Source organism: Hypomesus transpacificus, chromosome 23, assembly GCF_021917145.1.
Source record: "Hypomesus transpacificus isolate Combined female chromosome 23, fHypTra1, whole genome shotgun sequence".
In the NCBI taxonomy this organism is placed as follows: domain Eukaryota; kingdom Metazoa; phylum Chordata; class Actinopteri; order Osmeriformes; family Osmeridae; genus Hypomesus; species Hypomesus transpacificus.
Genome location: NC_061082.1, coordinates 19710801 through 19731087, shown reverse-complemented (window position 1 = coordinate 19731087; position 20287 = coordinate 19710801). Strand labels below are relative to the sequence as shown.

General features: G+C 47.2%; 1 protein-coding gene across 1 annotated transcript; it reads left to right on the top strand.

The window, feature by feature from the left end:
• Window positions 1-1373: 1373 nt before the first annotated feature.
• Window positions 1374-18995, top strand: xirp2b (xin actin binding repeat containing 2b). Its single transcript, XM_047046129.1, is given in 10 exon segments — window positions 1374-1549; window positions 4484-4633; window positions 5545-5673; window positions 6517-6606; window positions 6783-6840; window positions 6950-7038; window positions 7264-15546; window positions 15548-16910; window positions 17319-17449; window positions 17609-18995. Coding segments are annotated over 8 exon segments (10137 nt in total). The 5' UTR covers window positions 1374-1549; window positions 4484-4600; the 3' UTR covers window positions 17411-17449; window positions 17609-18995.
• Window positions 18996-20287: the final 1292 nt, after the last annotated feature.

Genomic DNA, 20287 nt, shown 5'->3' with positions numbered 1-20287 from the left:
TCCACCATGTTTGCCTTTGTTGTTCCCCACTCTACCATCTTGGTTTCATTCTGTCAGGTGATCATTTCATGGAGGCAGTAGGCCAGAGATGTTTGGGCTTTATGTTTGAGCTGTAAAGAACCCCTCAGCCTGTAGCCATGTGAAATGCTCAGGTGGAGTACAGGCGACAGTGCGTAAAAACCTCTTGCAAATTAGTCATTTCATCTATCGAAAAATACCCCTCAATAAAGTTAGGAACCAAAATGAATAATCAAAATGCGTGTGTCTTATGGAATCCATGGTTCTTGGAAATTTGGAACCGGTTCTAAAATGGAACCGGTTCTCAATACCCAACCCTATCACCACCTCCCCCCTCCCCCTTCCTCCCCACCACCCCCTCCCCCCACAACACCCCTCCTCCCCCTCCCCTCCTCACCCCTCCTCTCTGTCTCCAGGGGATACCAGAGTCAGGCTGGCGCCTCAGTTCTCACTCCAGCTGAGCCAAGCCGGCCAGGGGCGAGCAGCCCTGCTCTGGCTCTCTCTCTCTCCCTCTCTCCTTCTGTCTCTCTCTCTCTCTCTCCCTCTCTCCTTCTGTCTCTCTCTCTGTTTCTCTCTCGCTCTCCTTCTGTCTGTCTGTCTCTCTCTCTCTGTTTCTCTATGTCTCTCTCTCTGTCTCTCTCCTCCTCTCTCTCTGTCTCTCTCCTCCTCTCTCTCTGTCTCTCTCCTCTCTCTCTCTCTCTCTGTCTCTCTCCTCCTCTCTCTCTCTCTCTCTCTCTCTCTCTCTCCTCCCCTCTCTCTCTCTCTTTCTAACGACGAGCCGCAGGTGTCTCCTCTGCCAGCCATGCCTTCCCAGCCCCCCCCCATCATCCCCCTCCTCCCCTCCTCCCTCCCTCCACCCCCCCACCCCTGTGGCCCGCATCATGACATCACCTAATATTACACCCCTGAACCCAATAACACACATCACATGGGATGAGGAATGGGAGGCGGGGCGGGGGAAAGGGTCGTTTTCGCTGCCATTAACTGTCACTCAAACAATCAGTCCCCTGTCGTCCTCTTCACACTGTCTGGGGTATTTTAGGACAGAGAGACCGTTTAAGTATTTGTTGTAGCCCTCCTGATGTATGTGATGTATGTGATTGGGTGTGTATGAAAGCCTGAGACAGCTGCAGCGTCAGTGCGGACAGTGGGCCATGCTGGAGTCTGGTGATGATGAAACCGCCGTGATCTGATTTATTAGCGGACAGAGGTCCGCTCCTGGATGATGGCCTACAGGAAGTGTGAGCATGTGGATTTCTGGGAGTTGACACGAAAGGCAGGAAAGCTTCACCTGCTAAAAAAAGCACCTCTGGGCCCGTGGTTTTACAAGTGGGCGGGGGGTCTAAAATAAAATCAGCTGTCTCTGTGTGCTCGTTGGACAGAGGAGGACACGTACTGCTGGAGCTGGTCTCCAACTCTGACTGGGATTTGCTTGGGGCTCGGACTGACGCCCTGCAGGACAGGGGTGGCTTTGGCCTTCGTGTGGGATTCTACCTTCGGAGTGACCAGTTTTATAGACTTCTTTGACCTGGTAGGTGGCACAGCCTTTATCCAGCAACCTGTGTGTGTCGGGTTAAGTGTGCTCACAGTGCTACTAATGCAGGCTCTGGTTAGAAGCACATGGCCACTGATTAGTATACCCTGATGTTAATATACTGTGCTGTCACTTATTGTCAAACTTGAGGAACTTATGAGTAAAAGTAGAAGATGGAAAAAGAACCTTTATATCCAAGTCGTGGGTTTTGAGCGCTTAATCCATGTTTCTGGAGCGGGGTCTGACAACGCTTTAGCAGTTTTCTGTCCCTGCAAACCCCCTCAGAATAGCAGGCCAATCAGACACTGTGTATCACCATGGGCCAGGGCTGATGGATGTTTAGCAATCAGACTGTGGGTCCACCTGGAGCAACGGGGGCATTTTGATTTGGGAAAGTTTGGGTTCACAAGGACTCGCGTCCAGTTGAAGTTCAACATACCTGCTGATCTGAACATACCGCAAACAAGGTATCTGGCACTCTGTCAAAGACAGATGGCGTTTCTGTGAAAAGTGGTGCCACCGTGGAAACCCCATATGAATCCTACAGATTGGTACTTTGTTGTACGTTAACTGTGTGTTTGGATGCGGAGATGACGAGATCCACTTCTCTGGGACAACTAAGCACGGACCTGCAGTTTCTCTTGCGCTTTCAGAGAGAAATACGACTCTACCAGGCACCAAAGTTTAAAATAGGGTTGATTTATTTTTGCAGGTACTTGGCGCCTAGATTACTTCACTTTCCTGTTACGTGAGCTCCCAACCCAACATGAGATAGGCCCGAGACTGGAGACACATTTGGCATCGGATTCGCAGTCCTCTGTACGTGAAATATTGCATTCCCGCAATGGCAACTGGCTAAATAATTTTTTAACGTTACAGCTTTGTATGATTGAATAGCATAGAGCACTGATTATATATACAGTAGCCAAAGTGGATTGATGGTTTTGGAGGAGGTGAAACCTGCCTTATTTAGGGAAGTGCCCCTGCTTGTCCCCCATCCGCTCTGACAGGCTGATGGGATTGCTCTAGCATTGCTGTCATTCCTTGGGGGCTAAAATAGAGTAAGGGGAGCTCTGCTCCAACATGCTGCGGTCTTATGACAAGTACCAAAAGAAAAGTTATATATTGTGTCATTCTGGGCTTTTCACAGTTTGTATTGTTCCCCAGACACGTTGAGTTGATTAGGCTGCGCACTGATTTATATCCAGACAATTGTTTACTAGATCAAACAAAAAGTTTTTTTTTGTAACTTATAAATTGTGAAATATTCCTTATCTTAACTTTGTTATCTTCAGTTCAAAGCAGTGTCCCTTCAATGAGAAATATTCTCTTGAGTGCCTTGAAGAGATTTGACATGTTTCATTGACTGGGAACCTCATTGCATATTGATGCAACAAAATATAATTTGAAATGATTAAATCTGTGCTTTGCTGTCATAAATCATATTACGTAAAGGAAACATCATCTCACATTTCCAGCATGACTGAATTTCCTGCTGACAGGGTTCGATTTTTCATTCACTTTTGATAAAATAACAGTTGGCTTCTGTTCAGAACCCATGTGGCAAATGCTAATTATGATCCAAAACAATATGAATCTGACAAATTAGACGAAATCCACCATTTCAAATTATGATCCAAGATCCCTCAACCCAAAACGTTACAACCTTTTTAGTTCTTCATGACAAAGTCCCGCTCTTGCCCGGTGTTTTGTAGCGTCACAGCGGCCGGCCATGAGAGGTGAGGCGGGCGAGCGTGCACTCCTCTACTCCTCTCTTCCTGTCTTCCTCTCCTCCTCTCCTCTCCTCCTCTCCTCCTCTCCCCCTCTCCTCCTCTCTCCTCCTCTCCTCCTCTCCTCCTCTCCTCTCCTCCTCTCCTCCTCTCCTCCTCTCCTCCTCTCCTCCTCTCCTCCTCTCCTCTCCCCCTCTCCTCCTCTCCTCTCCTCCTCTCTTCCTCTCCTCCTCTCTTCCTCTCCTCCTCTCCTCTCCTCCTCTCCTCTCCTCCTCTCCTCCTCTCCTTCTCAACGTCACAGCAACACAGTGCTGCCTCAGCGCCAGGTCTAATGTGTTTTCCACGGGGAGTGTTAACAGTCTGCCCTGTCACGCCTTCATTAACTTAACAATGTTTTACAGCACAGAGCCAAACATAAATCTATATCCCCCATCTATAAAACTGGCTGTCCGCAGGGACTAGCTTAATTGATTTGAATGAATCTCCTCCAGGGAGGGTTAGGGTAAGGGTTAGCCCCCACGCCACCATGCCCCCTCCAGGGATGGCACCACCCAGCTAAGAGGCTCGGTGCTTTGTGCGTGTGTCAGCACTCATGTTTGTCATGATATCGCATAGAGACCTCTGAAGCCATCTGAGAGTGATGAATGATGTGCTGAATGATGACTGAAAGATTCATGGTTGGCTGTCACTATCAGATTTAGAACTTTAAAACTATTTTTTAAGTTGCACATGTTGTTTACAGCTCTCGTACTTCCTACATGTGCATGAATGTCTTCTGGGTAACAAGGCAGATGACGCAGACGAGGCAGACGAGGCAGACGAGGCAGTCCATGCTTTCCAAGAACGTCATAACCTTGTTCTGTCTTTAGCTAGATTTGAAATCCGATCCCTCATTGTCAAGAAGAAATGTCCCTGTCTGCTGCCATGCAAACACAACGATGTGATTGAACAGTTTCACTTCACACACATCACCCCCCTGTGTTTACGCTTGCCTGTATCGATGGAAAACGTGATTATAAATAATTGAGTTCTTTATTTCCTCCGTTTGGACCGTTTGCACGGCTCCCCTGGTAACAGCCTCTCCATGAGAGTGGTTCAGAGGCGAGAGGCTCCAGCCGCACTGACTCATGACCTGTGTTGTGTGTGTGTGTTGTGTGTGTTGTGTGTGTTGTGTGTGTTGCGTTGCGTGTGTCTGGCCCAGCTGCCGGCAGCGCGGGTGGATCCAGGGCAGGACTTCCTGAGGAGGAGTAGAACCAGAGGAACAGGATTCGCTCTGAGGACGAAGTGATAGTGTCCCACCGACAGACCGACAGACCCTATGGCCTCAGACCAGACAGACGTGTCCAGCGGGGTACGCACACACACACACACGCACACACACACGCACACACACACACACATGCTTGCACTCACTCATGGACATACACACACGCACGCACACACACAAGGAAAGCCTGGGTAAAACTCATTTAAAAATGACATCGACTTGGATTGGCCATTGTAATCGGCTGCCTCCACTATTTTGAGATAAACATTTTGCTGCCTCATTAGCCAGGCCGACAGCAATTACATCTGACACTTTCTGAAGCATTGAGAATTTGGTCCTTCCAGGTTACAGAGATCCTTCATGGCACATTGTAACGAGCTGTTTGGTCAGCACGGTGCCACAGCCCCGGTCATGCCAGCGTAGCGCAGCGCTGGCTGTCACACACGGCGTGGGAGGGCAGCCAGTGTTATGATAGCTGCTGATGGCTTTGTCAGCCCGTGTAAGTGGAACGTGATGACAGCTGACCAGTGGGTGAGTTCAGCAGGGCTGTCAGACCCAGGGTAATAGAAAGCCCTCTCTTACTGGACACAGACAGGGAGGAGGGGCAGGCAACACAATAACCTGTTGCTGTAATGCCCCCTGCAGGAGAACGCAGGTTTCCATTACTCATGTCTTGGATCTTAGATCTGTCATAGGAACTCCACCGTGGCAGGAACTCGACCAGCTGTATTTGCCCAGACACCATCTAGTCACACTGCTTCTCTAAAAGCAACCAGCTCAAAATGTTGTCCTGCCATTGTGTAAACAATATGTCACATGCATTTATATCCCATTCCCTGTGTGTGTGTGTGTGTGTTACGTCTGTTTGCTATTGCTCTGTACAGCTGCAGCAGTGTTTCCATGAGCACACAGGAGGCGGTGGTTCATTAGGCATCTGTCTGATTCCAGGCCGTGTAGAAGTGAAGCCTGCTAATGATATTTCCCTGCTTCATTAGGTCATGGAGGAGTCGGAGGTCTGCTCCCTGCCCGGGGGGCTAGCCAGCGTCAGAAAACAATTTGAAGCCCAGGAAACTGCAACATCGCACAATGTGACCCAGTTCCATGTCCATCACAGAAGCGTGCAGGTAATTAGGGGGGTCTGGGTAGACGTTAGCTGGGCCTAATGCATGAGGGAAAACAGAGTGCCTGCAATGAAACGATGGGTGCGTTTGGTCTGACCCCAGCGGGACTAACTGTGCCTCTCTGCCATCCGTCCGCCCATCCATCTGCCCATCCATCCATCCGACCGTCCGACCATCCATCCATCCATCCATTTCCCTCTCTCTGTTCCAGCGGGCATGAGATACCCCACAGAGGACGAGTCACTCAGCCAGAGAGCATGTATCTGGGGGAATGTTGAATGATTGAACAGGCTCTCAGCATTTGTTATCATTGCATCAAGCGCCTGTGTAGAGCTCTCAGGATCTGGGTCACGTGTGACTATCCTGACCACTTACTGCCACATTCACCATGCAGAAACAGACATTATCCTGGTTTACCTTGTGTCTGTAAAAGCACCGTCTCACGGTTTTAATGGCTGCATTTCTGTAGTCAGGTAAACTCGATTGTGTGACTCATTGTGAGAAGACTTGACGCACATAGTTGTCTCTTTCTCTCCAGACTGACGATGTGAGTGATTAGAGGTTCTGGGATTCATCCACTGCTAGAGTGCACTGTCTCTTTCTGTTATTAGAGCAAACTATAGTGGGATAAACCCTTTAATTATCAAGCCTTTATCCTGATTGTCAGTAATGATGGATGCTTATCCTCCACAGTTTGAGCAATAATTAAATACACTCCAGGCAATTATAGTATTTCGCCCCCATGAGAGGAAGCGCTGAAAGCCCTGCGGTGACCGTGCCTAGTGTGTAACCCTGTGTGCATGCTGTGTGTCGTGTGTGTGACAGCCAGTGTGTTTCTCCTGACAGGAAGTGTCCAGCTCTGAGGTCACAGTGAGAGGCAACGTCAGACACGTCGTCCCAGCCAACCAGCACATTCATTTCTACCAGAATGACATGGTAAAAAAAAACAAAGAACGGCGTTCAATTCTCAAAAGGCTCTTCAAAACGGCTACCGTGCCATCCGCTATTTAAGATCTGCAGCTTGATTGAGACACCATACAGTGTACTGCATGAGATGATCGGTTTGAACAGCGTAGGATTTGATTCATATAGGCCCATATGTTTTCATACAGGTCACACATGAAGAAAACAACGTGATCTCCAGTTATGAGGACCATGATCAGGAAGCAGGTAAACCCCAGCATGAATATGTGTTGGTACTCTTGTGATCATGGCACACACTGTGGTGGAGTCCCAGTATATGCAGACAGTGTTGCTCATGTGGTGTGAACACCCACAGAGGAGGACCTCCCAAGACTCACCACCAAGGAGCTGAGGGAACGCTTTGAAAAAACCATAGAAGAAGCTGCTCCCAGCAAGAAAGTTAAGGTAATTCAGTTACATCATTAAATCCATTAGCTCAAATCCACGTGAACACAGCAAAGATGATATAAATGATGATATATTATAATATAAACTGTATTATGATACATACTTTTGGTAATTCAAAAATAAATAAAAAATACTGTAGAAACGGTAACAGAGTTCTCCCGCTGTCTAAACAAGCAGGGATCTTCTCTAACAATGTTTCATAAATATTTTTCCCCCAAAAAGATGGAACGTGATATAAACCGCTCTCAGTGGTCCTCCAATGTATCTCAAAAAGTCTCAACTGGTGAGATGTACCAAGTGTCAGTCTGTGAAGCCTCAAACCAAGGTGTCTTTGACTACGAAGACACTGAATACTTCCCTCCACCACCACCAGAGGAATCAGAGAACCTCCCGCCTCCCCCTCCAGACTTACTGCAGCTCCCGTCAGACAGTCCAGACATGCCAGAAGAATTCTACTCCCCGGAGCCCCCAGAAGCAAGTTACACATCCAAACAACCAATGAACCGCGAGGAGTACTCAAAGCAGAGAAACCTCTTCGAGTTGAAACGTCTCTACAAGCACATCCATCCCGAAGTTCGCAAGAACATCGAGAAATATTACCACGCCGATGTGTCTGAGACACAACAAGACTGTCAGGAATACATGTACTACGACGACGGAAGCAGTCCTAACAACATCAGCATCAGCCCAGACCAAGAGTATCTGGAATGGGATGAAATCCTCCACGGGGAGGTCCAGTCGATGCGCTGGATGTTTGAAAACAAACCGTTGGACGCCATCAAAGACGAGCTCCCCGAGGAGGCGGACGATAAGAAGATCACTCAGCAGGAGGTCATCGTGGGGAAGGACGTGAGGCGCACGGCCTGGATGTTTGAGACGCAGCCCATGGACGAGCTGGGCTCTCACAACACAGAGTCCACCGAATACAGGAACAAGTTCAACAAGCTGGACAAGGGAGACGTCCGCGCCGCCGCCTGGCTGTTCGAGACGCAGCCCCTGGAGACGCTCAACAGGAGGCAGGGGGAGCAGGAGCTGACCAAAGAGCTGGTGTTCACCGAAGAGGACGTGAACTCCACCGTGTACATGGTGGAGAGTCAGTACATGGAAACGCTGGGTCACACGGAGACCATCGACGAGAGCCACCTGCTCAGCCTGAGGTCCGTCCTGGAGGAGATCAAAGGAGAAACCAAGATCGTCACCAGCACCTTTGAGACCCAGTTCACGTGCGTCCTCATGGGCCAGGCAGCGGGGCAGCTGCTGGAGATCAAGTCTGTGAGGAAGCTGGAGATGGAGACCCACTCCTCCACCACCTCCCGCTGGCTGTTTGACACCCAGCCCCTGGACATGACCGCCAAGACGTGCACCGCCGTCAAGCTGGTGTGCAGCCTCTCCTTGGAAGACAACAACAGAGGCAGCTGGGGGAGGTGGCTCTTTGAGACCAAGACGTTGGACGCTTTGAACGACGACTGGGAAAGTACCAAGCTGCAGAGGGAGGAGATCGTAGGCGCTGACGTTAGGAAACACTGCATGGTGTTCGAAACTCAGCCCATGGACTCTCTGAAGGACGACTCAAACGCCAGGCCCCCTACCATAGAGGAAGTCATTGGGGGTAACGTCCGATCCGCAAGACACTTTTTTGAGACCAGTCCAAAGTCCGCTGCTAAGAATGGTCTTGAGGTGGGGAAGCTTAAAAAGGCTGTGGCGCACGAGGAGGAGAGAGGAGATGTGAGACATCAGAAGTGGCTGTTTGAGACTCAACCATTGGAGCACATAAGAGAAGAGAAAAAAGAGGTTGTTCGAACTGTGAACCTGCAGGAAGACCTCACTCAGGAGGATGGCACAACCGTCACGGCCGACGTTCGAAAGAACTGCTGGGTGTTTGAGACACAGCCCATGGATACACTGAAAGACGATTCAAACTCGAGGCCTTTATCTAAAGAGGAGATTATTTGCGGTAATGTCAGATCAGCAAGAAACTATTTTGAGACAGTCCCAAGTGATGATTTGAAAGAGCTTGCTGAGGTGGGTAAACTACAAAAAATGGTAGCCCTGGAAGAAGAGAAGGGGGATGTTAGACACCAAAAGTGGCTTTTTGAAAGCCAACCCCTGGAGAGCATTAGAGAGGAGAAGAAGGAGGTGGTTCGCACCGTCAACCTCGGGGAGATGAATAAAGGGGACGTCTCAAACTACAAGAAAATATTTGAAACTACCGACCTGAGCAGAAAGGATGAATCTCAAAAGATCCTTGTAGAAGGCGTCACGTGTGGCTCTGTGAAATCGAACAAAGACCTCTTTGAGTCGACAACCCTGTATGCCATGCAGGACAGCTCTGGACACTACCACGAGGTGAAGACTGTGCGCCGTGAAGAGGTGGTCAAAGGAGACGTCACATCTTGCAAATGGATGTTCGAAACTCGCCCTATCGACCAATTTGATGAAAGCATAAACAATTTCCAAATTATCAAGGGAATATCCAAACAAGAGGTTGAGTCTGGGGACGTGAAAACCGCCAAGTGGCTGTTTGAAACACAGCCTCTCGATGCTATTAAATACTTCAGCAATATGGAGGATGAAGAAGATGTTGGGACTACAGAGAAAGTTGACGTTGTGAAAGGTGATGTGAAAACCTGCAAGTGGCTGTTTGAGACTAAACCAATGGATGTCCTATACGAGAGGGCTGAAATCAAAGTTGAAGATGAAAGTGAAGAGGTTCACAAAGGAGATGTGAAGACCTGCACGTGGCTGTTTGAGACCCAAGCTCTCGATACCATCCGAGATGAGACAGAAACGGTTCTGAAGGTGTGTACTGTGAAACAAGACGATGTTCAGGGCAAAGACGTAAGAATGGCTTGCTTCCTCTTTGAGACAGAGAACCTTGAGAATCTCACGGGGGAGGAGGAAGGTTTTAAGAGAATAACTGAGATAGACGTTCAATCTGGCGACGTGTCTCACATGAAGTGTATCTTTGAGAACCAGACATCAGATATCATGACCTCAACATCTAAGGAAGTCATGCACAAGCTGAAGAGCCTTCAGTCAGAGGATATACAGAAAGGAAATGTTGTTAACTGCAGATGGCTCTTTGAGAACCAATCCATAGATACGATTCACGACAGCCAAGATGAATCTGTAAGCGGCCGTACTGTGAAGGACGTGCAAGGCGGCAATGTCGATAAAGGTCGTTTTATTTTTGAGACCTACACCTTGGACAAAATTCAAGAGGTGTCCTCCGACACAGAGGAGACAGACGTTACGAAAATGCAGAAAATTGTCCGTGAAGACGAAGAAAAAGGGGATGTGAAGAACTACACCATGATGTTCGAAACTCAGCCCCTGTACGCCATTCAGGATAAAGAAGGCCATTACCATGAGGTCACGACCGTCACCAGTGAGGAGGTCATGCGTGGAGATGTGGTAGGCTCCCGATGGTTATTTGAAACCAAGCCCCTTGATTCTATCAGAGATACTGATGAGGTCTACATCATCAAGTCTGTCACACAGGAGGACGTTCAGAAAGGAGATGTGACGTCCGCAAAGTGGAGATTTGAGACGCAGCCTCTAGACAGGATCGCAGAGGACAAAAAGATGTTAGTCAAAACCGTAGATGATATTCAAGGAGGAGATGTCCGAATGAACAAAAGACGCTTTGAGTCTGATGACCTGGCGCAGACCTCTGTTCGAACGGTGAACGTCAGCGAGATTCAAAAAGGCGATGTGAGGACAGCCAAATGGATGTTTGAAACCCAGACAATTGACAAAATACGTAGCATGAGCTCTGAAAATATTGTGGAGACCGTCATGAAGGAGGAGGTAGCAAAGGGTGATGTGAAACAATCCGTTTGGCTCTTTGAGAAGAATCCCCTCGACCACATTAAAGAGGTGGATGAGAACGGCATCTTCACTCGAGAAGAAATCCCCAAGGCAGACGTGCAGACAACAACATGGCTGTTTGAAACCACTCCGTTCCACGACTTTAACGAGACCAGTACGGAGAAGACGGAAATCGTGGGGAAAAGTATCAAAGGAACCCTTGAGGAACTTTACAGTCAGAAAATGGTAAGTTCAAAAGGAATTCTCCTTGAAGCAGATGAAATTGGGGATATTAGAATGGCAAAATTCCAGCTAATGAACAAGCAGGCTCCAAAGATCCAGAAGGAGGAGGTGATACACGGGGACATGCAGAGCATTATGATGAATCTCCTAAACAGGCGGGACACAAAGGAGAGCGGCATCGTGATCGATTCAGAAGAGAAAGGAAACATCAGCACAACAGTGCAGCAGCTGTTCCGCCAGGAGAGAGACAGCACGGTGGAAAAAGAGGAAATCATTCGAGGAGACATTCAGGAAGCAGTGAACAGTCTTCTGAAGGAGGGAGGCTCCGCCAAACGTGGAGTGCTCCTCCAGGAGGACGAGAAGGGAGACGTGAGGATGACAATATATTCCCTCCTTAATAAACAAGACGACGTGAGCGTGGAGAAAGAGGACATCGTCAGGGGCAACATTAAGAGTGCCCTCCAGAGCCTGTCAAGTCTGGAGAACTCAGAACAGATAAGGATAAAGGTAGACGACTCCGAAAAGGGAAATGTCAACTTTTTCTCCACGTGTATCGAATCGGGTGCACTTGACTATCTCAAACAGCTCCAAGTAGGGCCGGATGAAACTCTGCCTGACAAAGCTCAGAAAGAGGAGATAGTTGGAGGTGACATTAAAGGAACAAAACTCATTCTGGGACGCAGCCAAGCACAGATTGAACGTACGGTCGAAGACATTGTTCCTGGAGATGTTCACAGCACTGTGAAGGTTTTCATGACCGAACCGATGGCCTCGATGGATGGTCTGCAGAAAGAGGAAATTGTGAGGGGGGATTTAAGAGCGGCTATGAATTCCTTGTCACAGTCAGTGAACCAGTCTGTGGTGTTGGAGAAAGAGGAAGTAGTAAAAGGCAACATAACCAAATCTCTGCGCTGCCTGGAGAAGGCTCAAAAACGCTCCAAGGAGGTGGAGAAGCCAGACATCGTCCGGGGCAACATTAAAGGAGCCATGAGGTCCCTTGAGCTGTCAGCGTCCTCCAGAGTTGACAACACGGTCGAGGATCTCGTGGCCGGAGACGTCAAAGGAACCTTGAAGTCTCTGGTGAAGGCGACCCACCTGGTGAAGGAGGTGGAGAAGGAGGAGATCGTGAGGGGGGACATTCATTCAGCGATGATGTGCCTGCAAGACGCTTCTAGTGACAGGAGGGTCTGCCAGCAGGAAATAGATGTTCAGGGAGATGTGAGAGGAACTATCCAGCTCCTATTGGAAGCTCCAGCCTCCCCGCGTATGCAGCGGCAACCCAGCACCGAGGGAGACGTGAAAATGTCAATAAAGTCTCTGTATGACACTCAGGATATTCAGGAACAAAGCCAGTCCGAGAAGGAGGAGGTCTTAAAGGGGGATGTTAAAGGCACAATAAAGTCATTATTGGAGACAGCGAAGCGCGAAGCCCCTAAAATCAGAATTGGAGCATACAGGCGAGTCAAAACTCCTGTGAAGGCTGAGATCAAAGCGACCCCTGTAGCTACGACGACGAGCGCTGACGCACAAAGAAACGTACAGAAGATAAGAACTGCTAATTCCTCGAAGACTGAGAATTCTGCGGTGGAGAATCATTCTCACTCAACTCAATGCACAATCAGCACAACCGAATCTCAGACCACTCAGCAATCCACTACCGTGGTAGAACACAAAACTATCACCCAGAACCATGACATCAAAACTTTGAAGACGGAGTTCCGCAATCTGAATTCAAATCGAAAGGGTTTCATCAAATTAGATAAAACCAAAGTTAAAAGGGGTGTTTATGTCCCCAAACCAACACTGCAAGAATCTGATCTGCCTCTGCCTCCCCCTCCTCCATCAATGTCTGAACACGACAACCAGTGCCCCACCCCTCCCCCACCCATCAGCGACCTTCCCCCTCCCCCAACTCCCCCACCCGCTGTTGACTCTGAGCTGGATGCTCTGCCCCCACCTCCTTCCCCCCCTCCCGGCTCCACAGAGCTGGACTTCCTCCCACCCCCTCCCTCTCAGCTGGAGCTCGACTCCATGCCTTCCCAGACGCCTCAGCCCGCGCCGGCCAAAGCAACCAAAATGATCGTCAAGAAAGTCAAAGCCCCCGTGTTGCAGAAGGTCCCCAAGCTGGAGCCTCAGGTCCAGGTTCAGACGAATCAAATGGTTCAGTCGGCAACCAACACCGCCACGGCCAGAACGTCAGTGGTGGAAACGAGCACAAGTCAAACTGAGTCTGTTGTTCGTTCATCAAAAATGATTTCCTCTGAAATCCCCATGCCACCTGTTTCACCATGCCCACTGAGGAAGGGTTGTGTCTCCCCAGTGAGATTCACACCTCCTCCTTCCCCTCCTCCTTCCATTAAAGCCAAGACTAACATGAGCAGATTCACCACCCCATTGATAAAAGCAGAAGAAAAATATAGAAAGCTAAAAGAGGATGATCCTTCACCAGCTACTCCAGGTCCCTTTTCTACACACGATTCAGTCACTGCTCAACCTGAGATGGTTTCTTCTGAGGGTGCAGGTACTGAGCAATCAAAGCAGAGCAGCGTAACATTTGATTTTACCCAAGAGATGGCTAAAAAGACTGTGACTCAAGTCCAATCAGACACAGTATCATCTGAATCATCCAAGCGAGTGAAAAATTCAGATACCCCCTCTAGCACGGCTTTGATTACCGCTGTAAATGTGAAAAATCTGCCAGATTCCACTGTTATTTCTTCAACTAAACAGCATACAGTCTCTAATCAGAGTTCAAAAGTTGCCTCTGTTCAGGAGATCACATCCATTTCATCCTCAACACAACAAACGTTCATGGAAATGAAACAGCAAACTGCCACCAGTTCTTCCCAGCAGTCTCAGCTGATTGAAATAAACAAAGTCCAGACCTCGACCAGTGCTGTCACAAAAAATGATTTGATCCAAACAGACAAGAAAGAATTCAAAAATCTCAAAACAAAGGGTTCCGATAAATCTGGAGTGAAAAAGATAACCGAGAAGGCAGTTGCTTCTGCAAAGGTCACGGTAAAGTCAGAATTGACAACAGAGAGGAAGGTGAAAGCCGGTAAATCCTTGCAATCTGAAGACAAAAAGATAAATGATAATCTCCCTGTGGCTGAGAAGGTTGCTCATCAGCCAACAAAAACAGAAAACACAATCACTGTGAAGAATGTAAAGACAGGTAAATCACCCCAATCTGAGAACAAAAAGATAAATGAAAATGATAAAGTATCTAATCAGCCCTCCATAACTGTCACGGCTACACAGGAGGCTGTTGTGAACGCAGGAAAATCAGCACATAAGACAAGGAAGAGCATTAAACAAGAAACGCAACTGGAGATCAAAGATACAAGGCGGACAAGCGAGAGTGAAAAGGAAAAGGTGGTTGTGGAGAAAAGGGTGGAGAAAGGGGCCGAGCCTGGGGTGAGGCAGGACACCCAGACAAACCTCTATGCTGCTCCAGAGGCCAAGGACAATCAACCTCCAGCGACTCCCACTCCCAAACGCAAGAAGAAGAAGTCCCGGAAATCAAACGGTGTGACACAGGCCGTCCCTGCAGAAGCCGCTGCCTATGTGTCTGAGAAGTCACTCCAGAATCAGGAGGTCACGGTCATCCAGATGCACGCAGGCATGAAGGAGGAGCATAGCAAAGTCCACAAAGAGGTTATAATCACGGAAAGCAAAGTTCATCAGAGTTTTCAACAACAGGAGACCGTTACTGTTCAAAAGCAAGTCAAAGCTTCTCAGAAGAAGAAAGGGGAGGCGGGTCATCAACAGACTGGAGAGAAGCCAAAGCAGGGATGCAAGAATGTTCCAGTAAAAGTGACCGGCAAGCCAGCACAGCGCCAATCTGTTACGATGTCAACAGAGAGCACACAGGATGTTCAGAGACAAGCAGAAGTTCAAAAATTAATCTCACACATAATTGAACTGCAGGGAACTACAGGAAAGATTGATTCCAAGTCTGTGAAGACTCTGCTCAATACAGTTCCTGAGTGGCTAATTGGCTCAGAGGAGAAAAGTGATTTGGAGGAAAAAGCAACTGAACATAATATGGAGAAACTGATAGAAATAGTACAGTATTTGAAGAAACTGACAGAGGCCAGATTAACGTATTTAGAAGGCAAGGGCACTGTGGAGAAGCATGAATGTGAGCAGATGTCTGAAAAGATTGTTATTGGTGGGGCAACGCAGAGAATATCTAAAATAAGTATTGGCTCTGCGAAAGTTGAATGTCAGAAGAAGGTTGTAGAGAAGAAAAAGACTTCACATGAAAGCAGAAAACAAGAGACGCTCTCGGTGAAGCTAAGTGACCCCAGAGCGCCCTCTCCATCATTAAAGATGCGCCCTCCCTCACCCACCTACATTACCATCGAGTCCGCGCGAAGAACGGACTCCCCTCAGCGCGTAACCCCCTCACCCACCCCGGTGCACCGACCGGCCACGCCTCCTACCCCCCCCCCCTCGCAGGTCCGACACCCCGACGTCTCGCATCAACAGAGTCACCCCCTCCCCCACCTTCGACAGGGCGGAGAACTTGGCTCGACTGAAGGACACCACAGCAAAACTCTCCCGCGGAGTAACACCGCCTCCAATTTTGCCCCCCCAGCAAATCACTGAAAAGAAATCGGAAATTGTGGAATCTCCCGCTTCATTCCATCGGCAAATCAAAACAGAGACACATGCGGTGAAAATGTCCGACACAGCAAGCGATAACACATCGGTGATGGAGGACAGCGCTTGCTTTGTGGATGCTCAGAGGAGTTTGGGTGTGGACACAGACAAGCCAGCTAGCCACCCGGAGCAGGTCACAGAGGTCGACGCCTCCTTCCGCCAAACAGATTCAGAAGCTACGGCAGAGACGTCTGACTCATCGACCGTCACCACATCAGTGAGAGACAAGACAGAGTTTTTCGAAGAGGCTCGTAAAGCGAAGGTGAATAAGACCTATATCCGGAAGGAGCCTATCGACATCCCCGAGCGCCTGGGCCCAGACACGGAGGAACCAGAGACCGAACACCAAGAGAAAGAGGAGGACCTTCTCAAGGTGGACTTGTCAGGTCTGGTCAACAAATTCGAAACACCAGAAGAGAAAATCTACATTAGAAAGGAACCTATTGTGATCGCAGACAGACTTGGGGCAGAGATGGAGAACTCTGAGACTGAATCGGAGAAACCAGTAAGTCTGGAGGACGAAATGCCAACATTTGACATCCGGAATGTAAAAAATGTTTTTGAGCTTGGTGAGGCAAGTGTCGCGTTCAAAGAGGAGAAAAGCAAACAGGAGGAGTTGGAAGCAGCATTAGACAGTTCAAAGCGGGAGGGTCCTCAGGGGACAGAGGGGAGCTCTCGGCAGAGCGCCCCCTCCCCTCCACAGGATGAGGTGGAAACAAAGCCAGCTCAGCCAGCAGGGTTTTCCGAGGCAAAGTCAGTCACTGAGCAGTTCTCAAGCGTCGATGAATTCGGCAACAAGACAGTCGGGTCACGTTGCACCACAACGGTCTCCCAGCACTCCAAGACCCTGTCTGCTTCGCCCGTGCCCTTCTCCAAGACCCTGTCTGCTTCGCCCGTGCCCATCTCCAAGACCCTGTCTGCTTCGCCCGTGCCCGTCCCATTCTCGTACGCTGACGCGGTCAAACGGAAAGCTCAGGAGTTGAAGGCCGCTGAAGCCCGTGAGGAAGCATCCACGGAGGAGCTGCTTCAGAACTTCCACAGGACGTGGACGGAGAGCGAGAACGTTTTCAAGAGTCTCGGCTACAACGTCTCAGAGGAGAGGACAGCACACGTGGTTTCGCATCAGGAGAAGACCGTTACAACCGGTAAAAAGAGCAGCATGATGGGATTGAAAACTAACGGAAAGGAATGGCATTTGACTTTATATTAACCATTCACATATTCACATGGCTGTTCCAGATGTGATGGAGGGGGTTTGCTTTTGTGATGAGTAACTAAGAAGGAATCTTAAAGTGTATAACCACATAAGCCTTTTGGATGACAAGCCTGTGTTATTCGTGTGAAATGTAACATGTTTACTGATTTGGGTGGTGCTATGTGTGCACAGATGTGACATATTTTGTATGTTTTGATCTGTAATTTAACTTGGTGATGCTGTATGATAACCTTTTTGACATTCGCATGAACATCGCAGAGTACTGATAAGTACAACCAAATACTTGCACAGTACTTGCTCACTGAGATTAAAGAAGACGTTTTCCCCTCTTCACCAGGTTCGAGTTCCCAAGTCGGAGCTGTGTACTGCATGTCGGAGGAGGGTCTATCCCATGGATGCTCTAATAGCGGACAGAAAAAAGTTCCATAAATCCTGTTTCTGCTGCGAGCATTGCAGAACAAAATTAAGGTAAATTCAAGAAAACAAATATACGACAAGAAATGGATGTATGTTTTGAGTCGTTAACACTTTCTTCACCAAAACCAAAAATGAAAGTTTATAAACTGACTTGTATGCAGTAGTTGTATCTCTTGTTTGTGCTTTACTCAAAATCGTAATCTTTTCCAGCCTTGGCAACTATGTGTCTCTCCATGGACATCTGTACTGTCTTCATCATTACAAACAACTCCTGAAGTCCAAAGGAAACCATGGTAACGGCCCTGAACAGATGCCACCTCCAGCAAGCGGCCCTACCCTGTTACCAGGCCAACTGAATTGGAGATACTCAATTTCACAGAGCAGTGTTAGTTCATTAGACACGTCAAATACTCTTGAAAAGGAATTCCGAAAACCAATCAAGGAAACCAAACATAATAGTACTAAGATATCTGTTGTATGGCCCCCACAATCCCAACCCCCTAAGAAACCCTTTCAGCTAGAGGAGGATATCAAGCTCATCAAACCCCAGTGGCCCCCTCAGGATGATGCCACCATGTCTCCCAAACACCAACACAGAAAGGCTGTTCCCAGGAGTGTCCTTTAAAATAGAGCAACCCAAGGAATTTGCATGACTTGTAGATTAATCACAGTGCTGTATCATGGGGAACAATAAAGGCCTTGAGAACGCAACACAAACACACACCTGCAGAAGAACAGGAAGAGCCTGTAAAAAATGATGGTGGTAAGATAAGTGACCGTGGAAGAGGGAAAAAGTATCATGGCTGTAAATGTATGTAAATGAATATAGAGGGCGAAGAGAAGAGATTGAGGGAGATAGTGGACTGTAAATAATGGTATTTTAAGAGAAGGGAATTAGAAGGAAATGAATGTGCTGCGGGTTAGAGAAGAGAAAGTCAAAAGAGGGTAAATGTAGAGTGTGAAATGTTACATTGGGAGAAATGGACATCACAAATGGAATTGGTCTGTCAGGTTTGATGACATCAACGTCACATTTAACATGAAATGGTAACTAAAGGGAGAATGTAAGACGCAGAGAGAATTACAACTGGATATGTGTTTTATACACGTCTGTCATACAGTACCCTGATCTACATGATAATGTCATCCATCTTTACCCATTATGTTTTAAGGAATTATTTGATGTATTGCAATAATCTTAGTTTGTCGTTTTCGTCCATGGAGAGAGTTACAAATTGAATCAAGTGTACCATTACTGCTTATATTTGTCTGGGCCTTTTTCTTTCAACATATCAACATTTTTACAATCACCTTTTTCTAGCACCTGGTGTGCAGCCTAGTAAAAATGATCTTGGAAATATTTTCTTTATAATATATACAGTATATACTATATCCTATTAATTGGTATTAATCATGTTTGTTTTGGAGATTTGTATCCTATTTTAAAAAAAGCAAATATTTTGCAATGCACATTTTATTTTGTAGATTAGCCTATCTTGCTTTGTACAAGAGATTTCCTGATGCTATCATCTTGTCAGGCTGGTTTACTTTCTAATTTATTGCTGATCCAGGGGCAATAAAAAGATTTAATTGAAAAGGCTCCGCTGTGGTTTCTGATCCATCTATAAAGTCTAAAATAGGAACGCATGATACGGTTTCACAAAATAAACGTCATACTGTCAGAAAGTATACACGTTTAAAGACATGATATCTACTCATGGTCTGCAATTACTTTAGTTTCACTTTACAGTTCAGCAACTGTTTTATTTATAAAAGGGTAATGATGGATCAATATTTATTATATTCATTATAATACTTATTACAGAGGCTTTTGCTTACGTTGGTACGTGTGTATACTGTAGCAACCTTGTATGCATATTTTCCACTCAACATAATTCCTTAAACATTTAACCTCCAGATTTAAGTTTGTAGTGATTGGCAACCCTTCTACCATGTAGGCCTAATCCCCCACAATAACCAGTGGTAAACTATAATTTGAGATGTAGAGGGAAATGTTTATCAACAGGAGACGAGAGTGATATAGTGAGGAAGGCAACAAAACCCCGTTTAAAAAAAAAAATAAATACAACCGGTTTGGTGTCCGCTCCCATAGCAGCAGATGACATGTGGGCACCGCCCTGCAAACCGCTCCGTTCCACCACGTGCTATCTCTGAGCACCGGTTCTGCTGCTCAGGGTTCTAATGCACCGGCCAGAGAGAAGTGGAAGTGGAAGTTTATGCTATTTGTAATAAAAACCTTTTCTTTGACACGCAGATCCGTAATACTATCTCTACAAAACCTATAGCACCTGGACATCGATGGACAATCGATTAGCCAAAATGCCTGGCTCACATGAATATAGTTTATTCCGTTTTGAATGTAACCTACAGTATTAATTATTCTATCAAGGTGAGGCTATAGTATTTTATTCACTTCAAATGTAGCTTTATATTTTATATCAGTATTTTATTCCAATGTTTTCTCACTGGTCTATGTAATGTGACTAATTGCAAGTGTGGGTAGCCTATAGAGGACACTGTTCTCTCAACTTCATTTTTCACTTCATTCAGGGTGGGAACAGCAGTTGTAATTATATTTTAACATTTTTTGTTTTGCTAATGTAGGCTATTATTAATAACTTTGTAAGATGACGTTCATTTATAACGGTATAAATAAATTACCCGTTTACAATTTTGATTTCAACCATACCAAAATAAAAATCTGTTGAATTCCCGTATAGCGTCAAACTATCTTGCTACAGTACAGTCTGCAGAATGAACTCTTTCTCTTTAAAACCGGATTGGCTACGAGGCTTTCGGATTATGCTCTGATTGGACAGCTGTAATGTCAAGTTCCATGCTCTGCCATCAAGTTTCCTCGGGACAAAT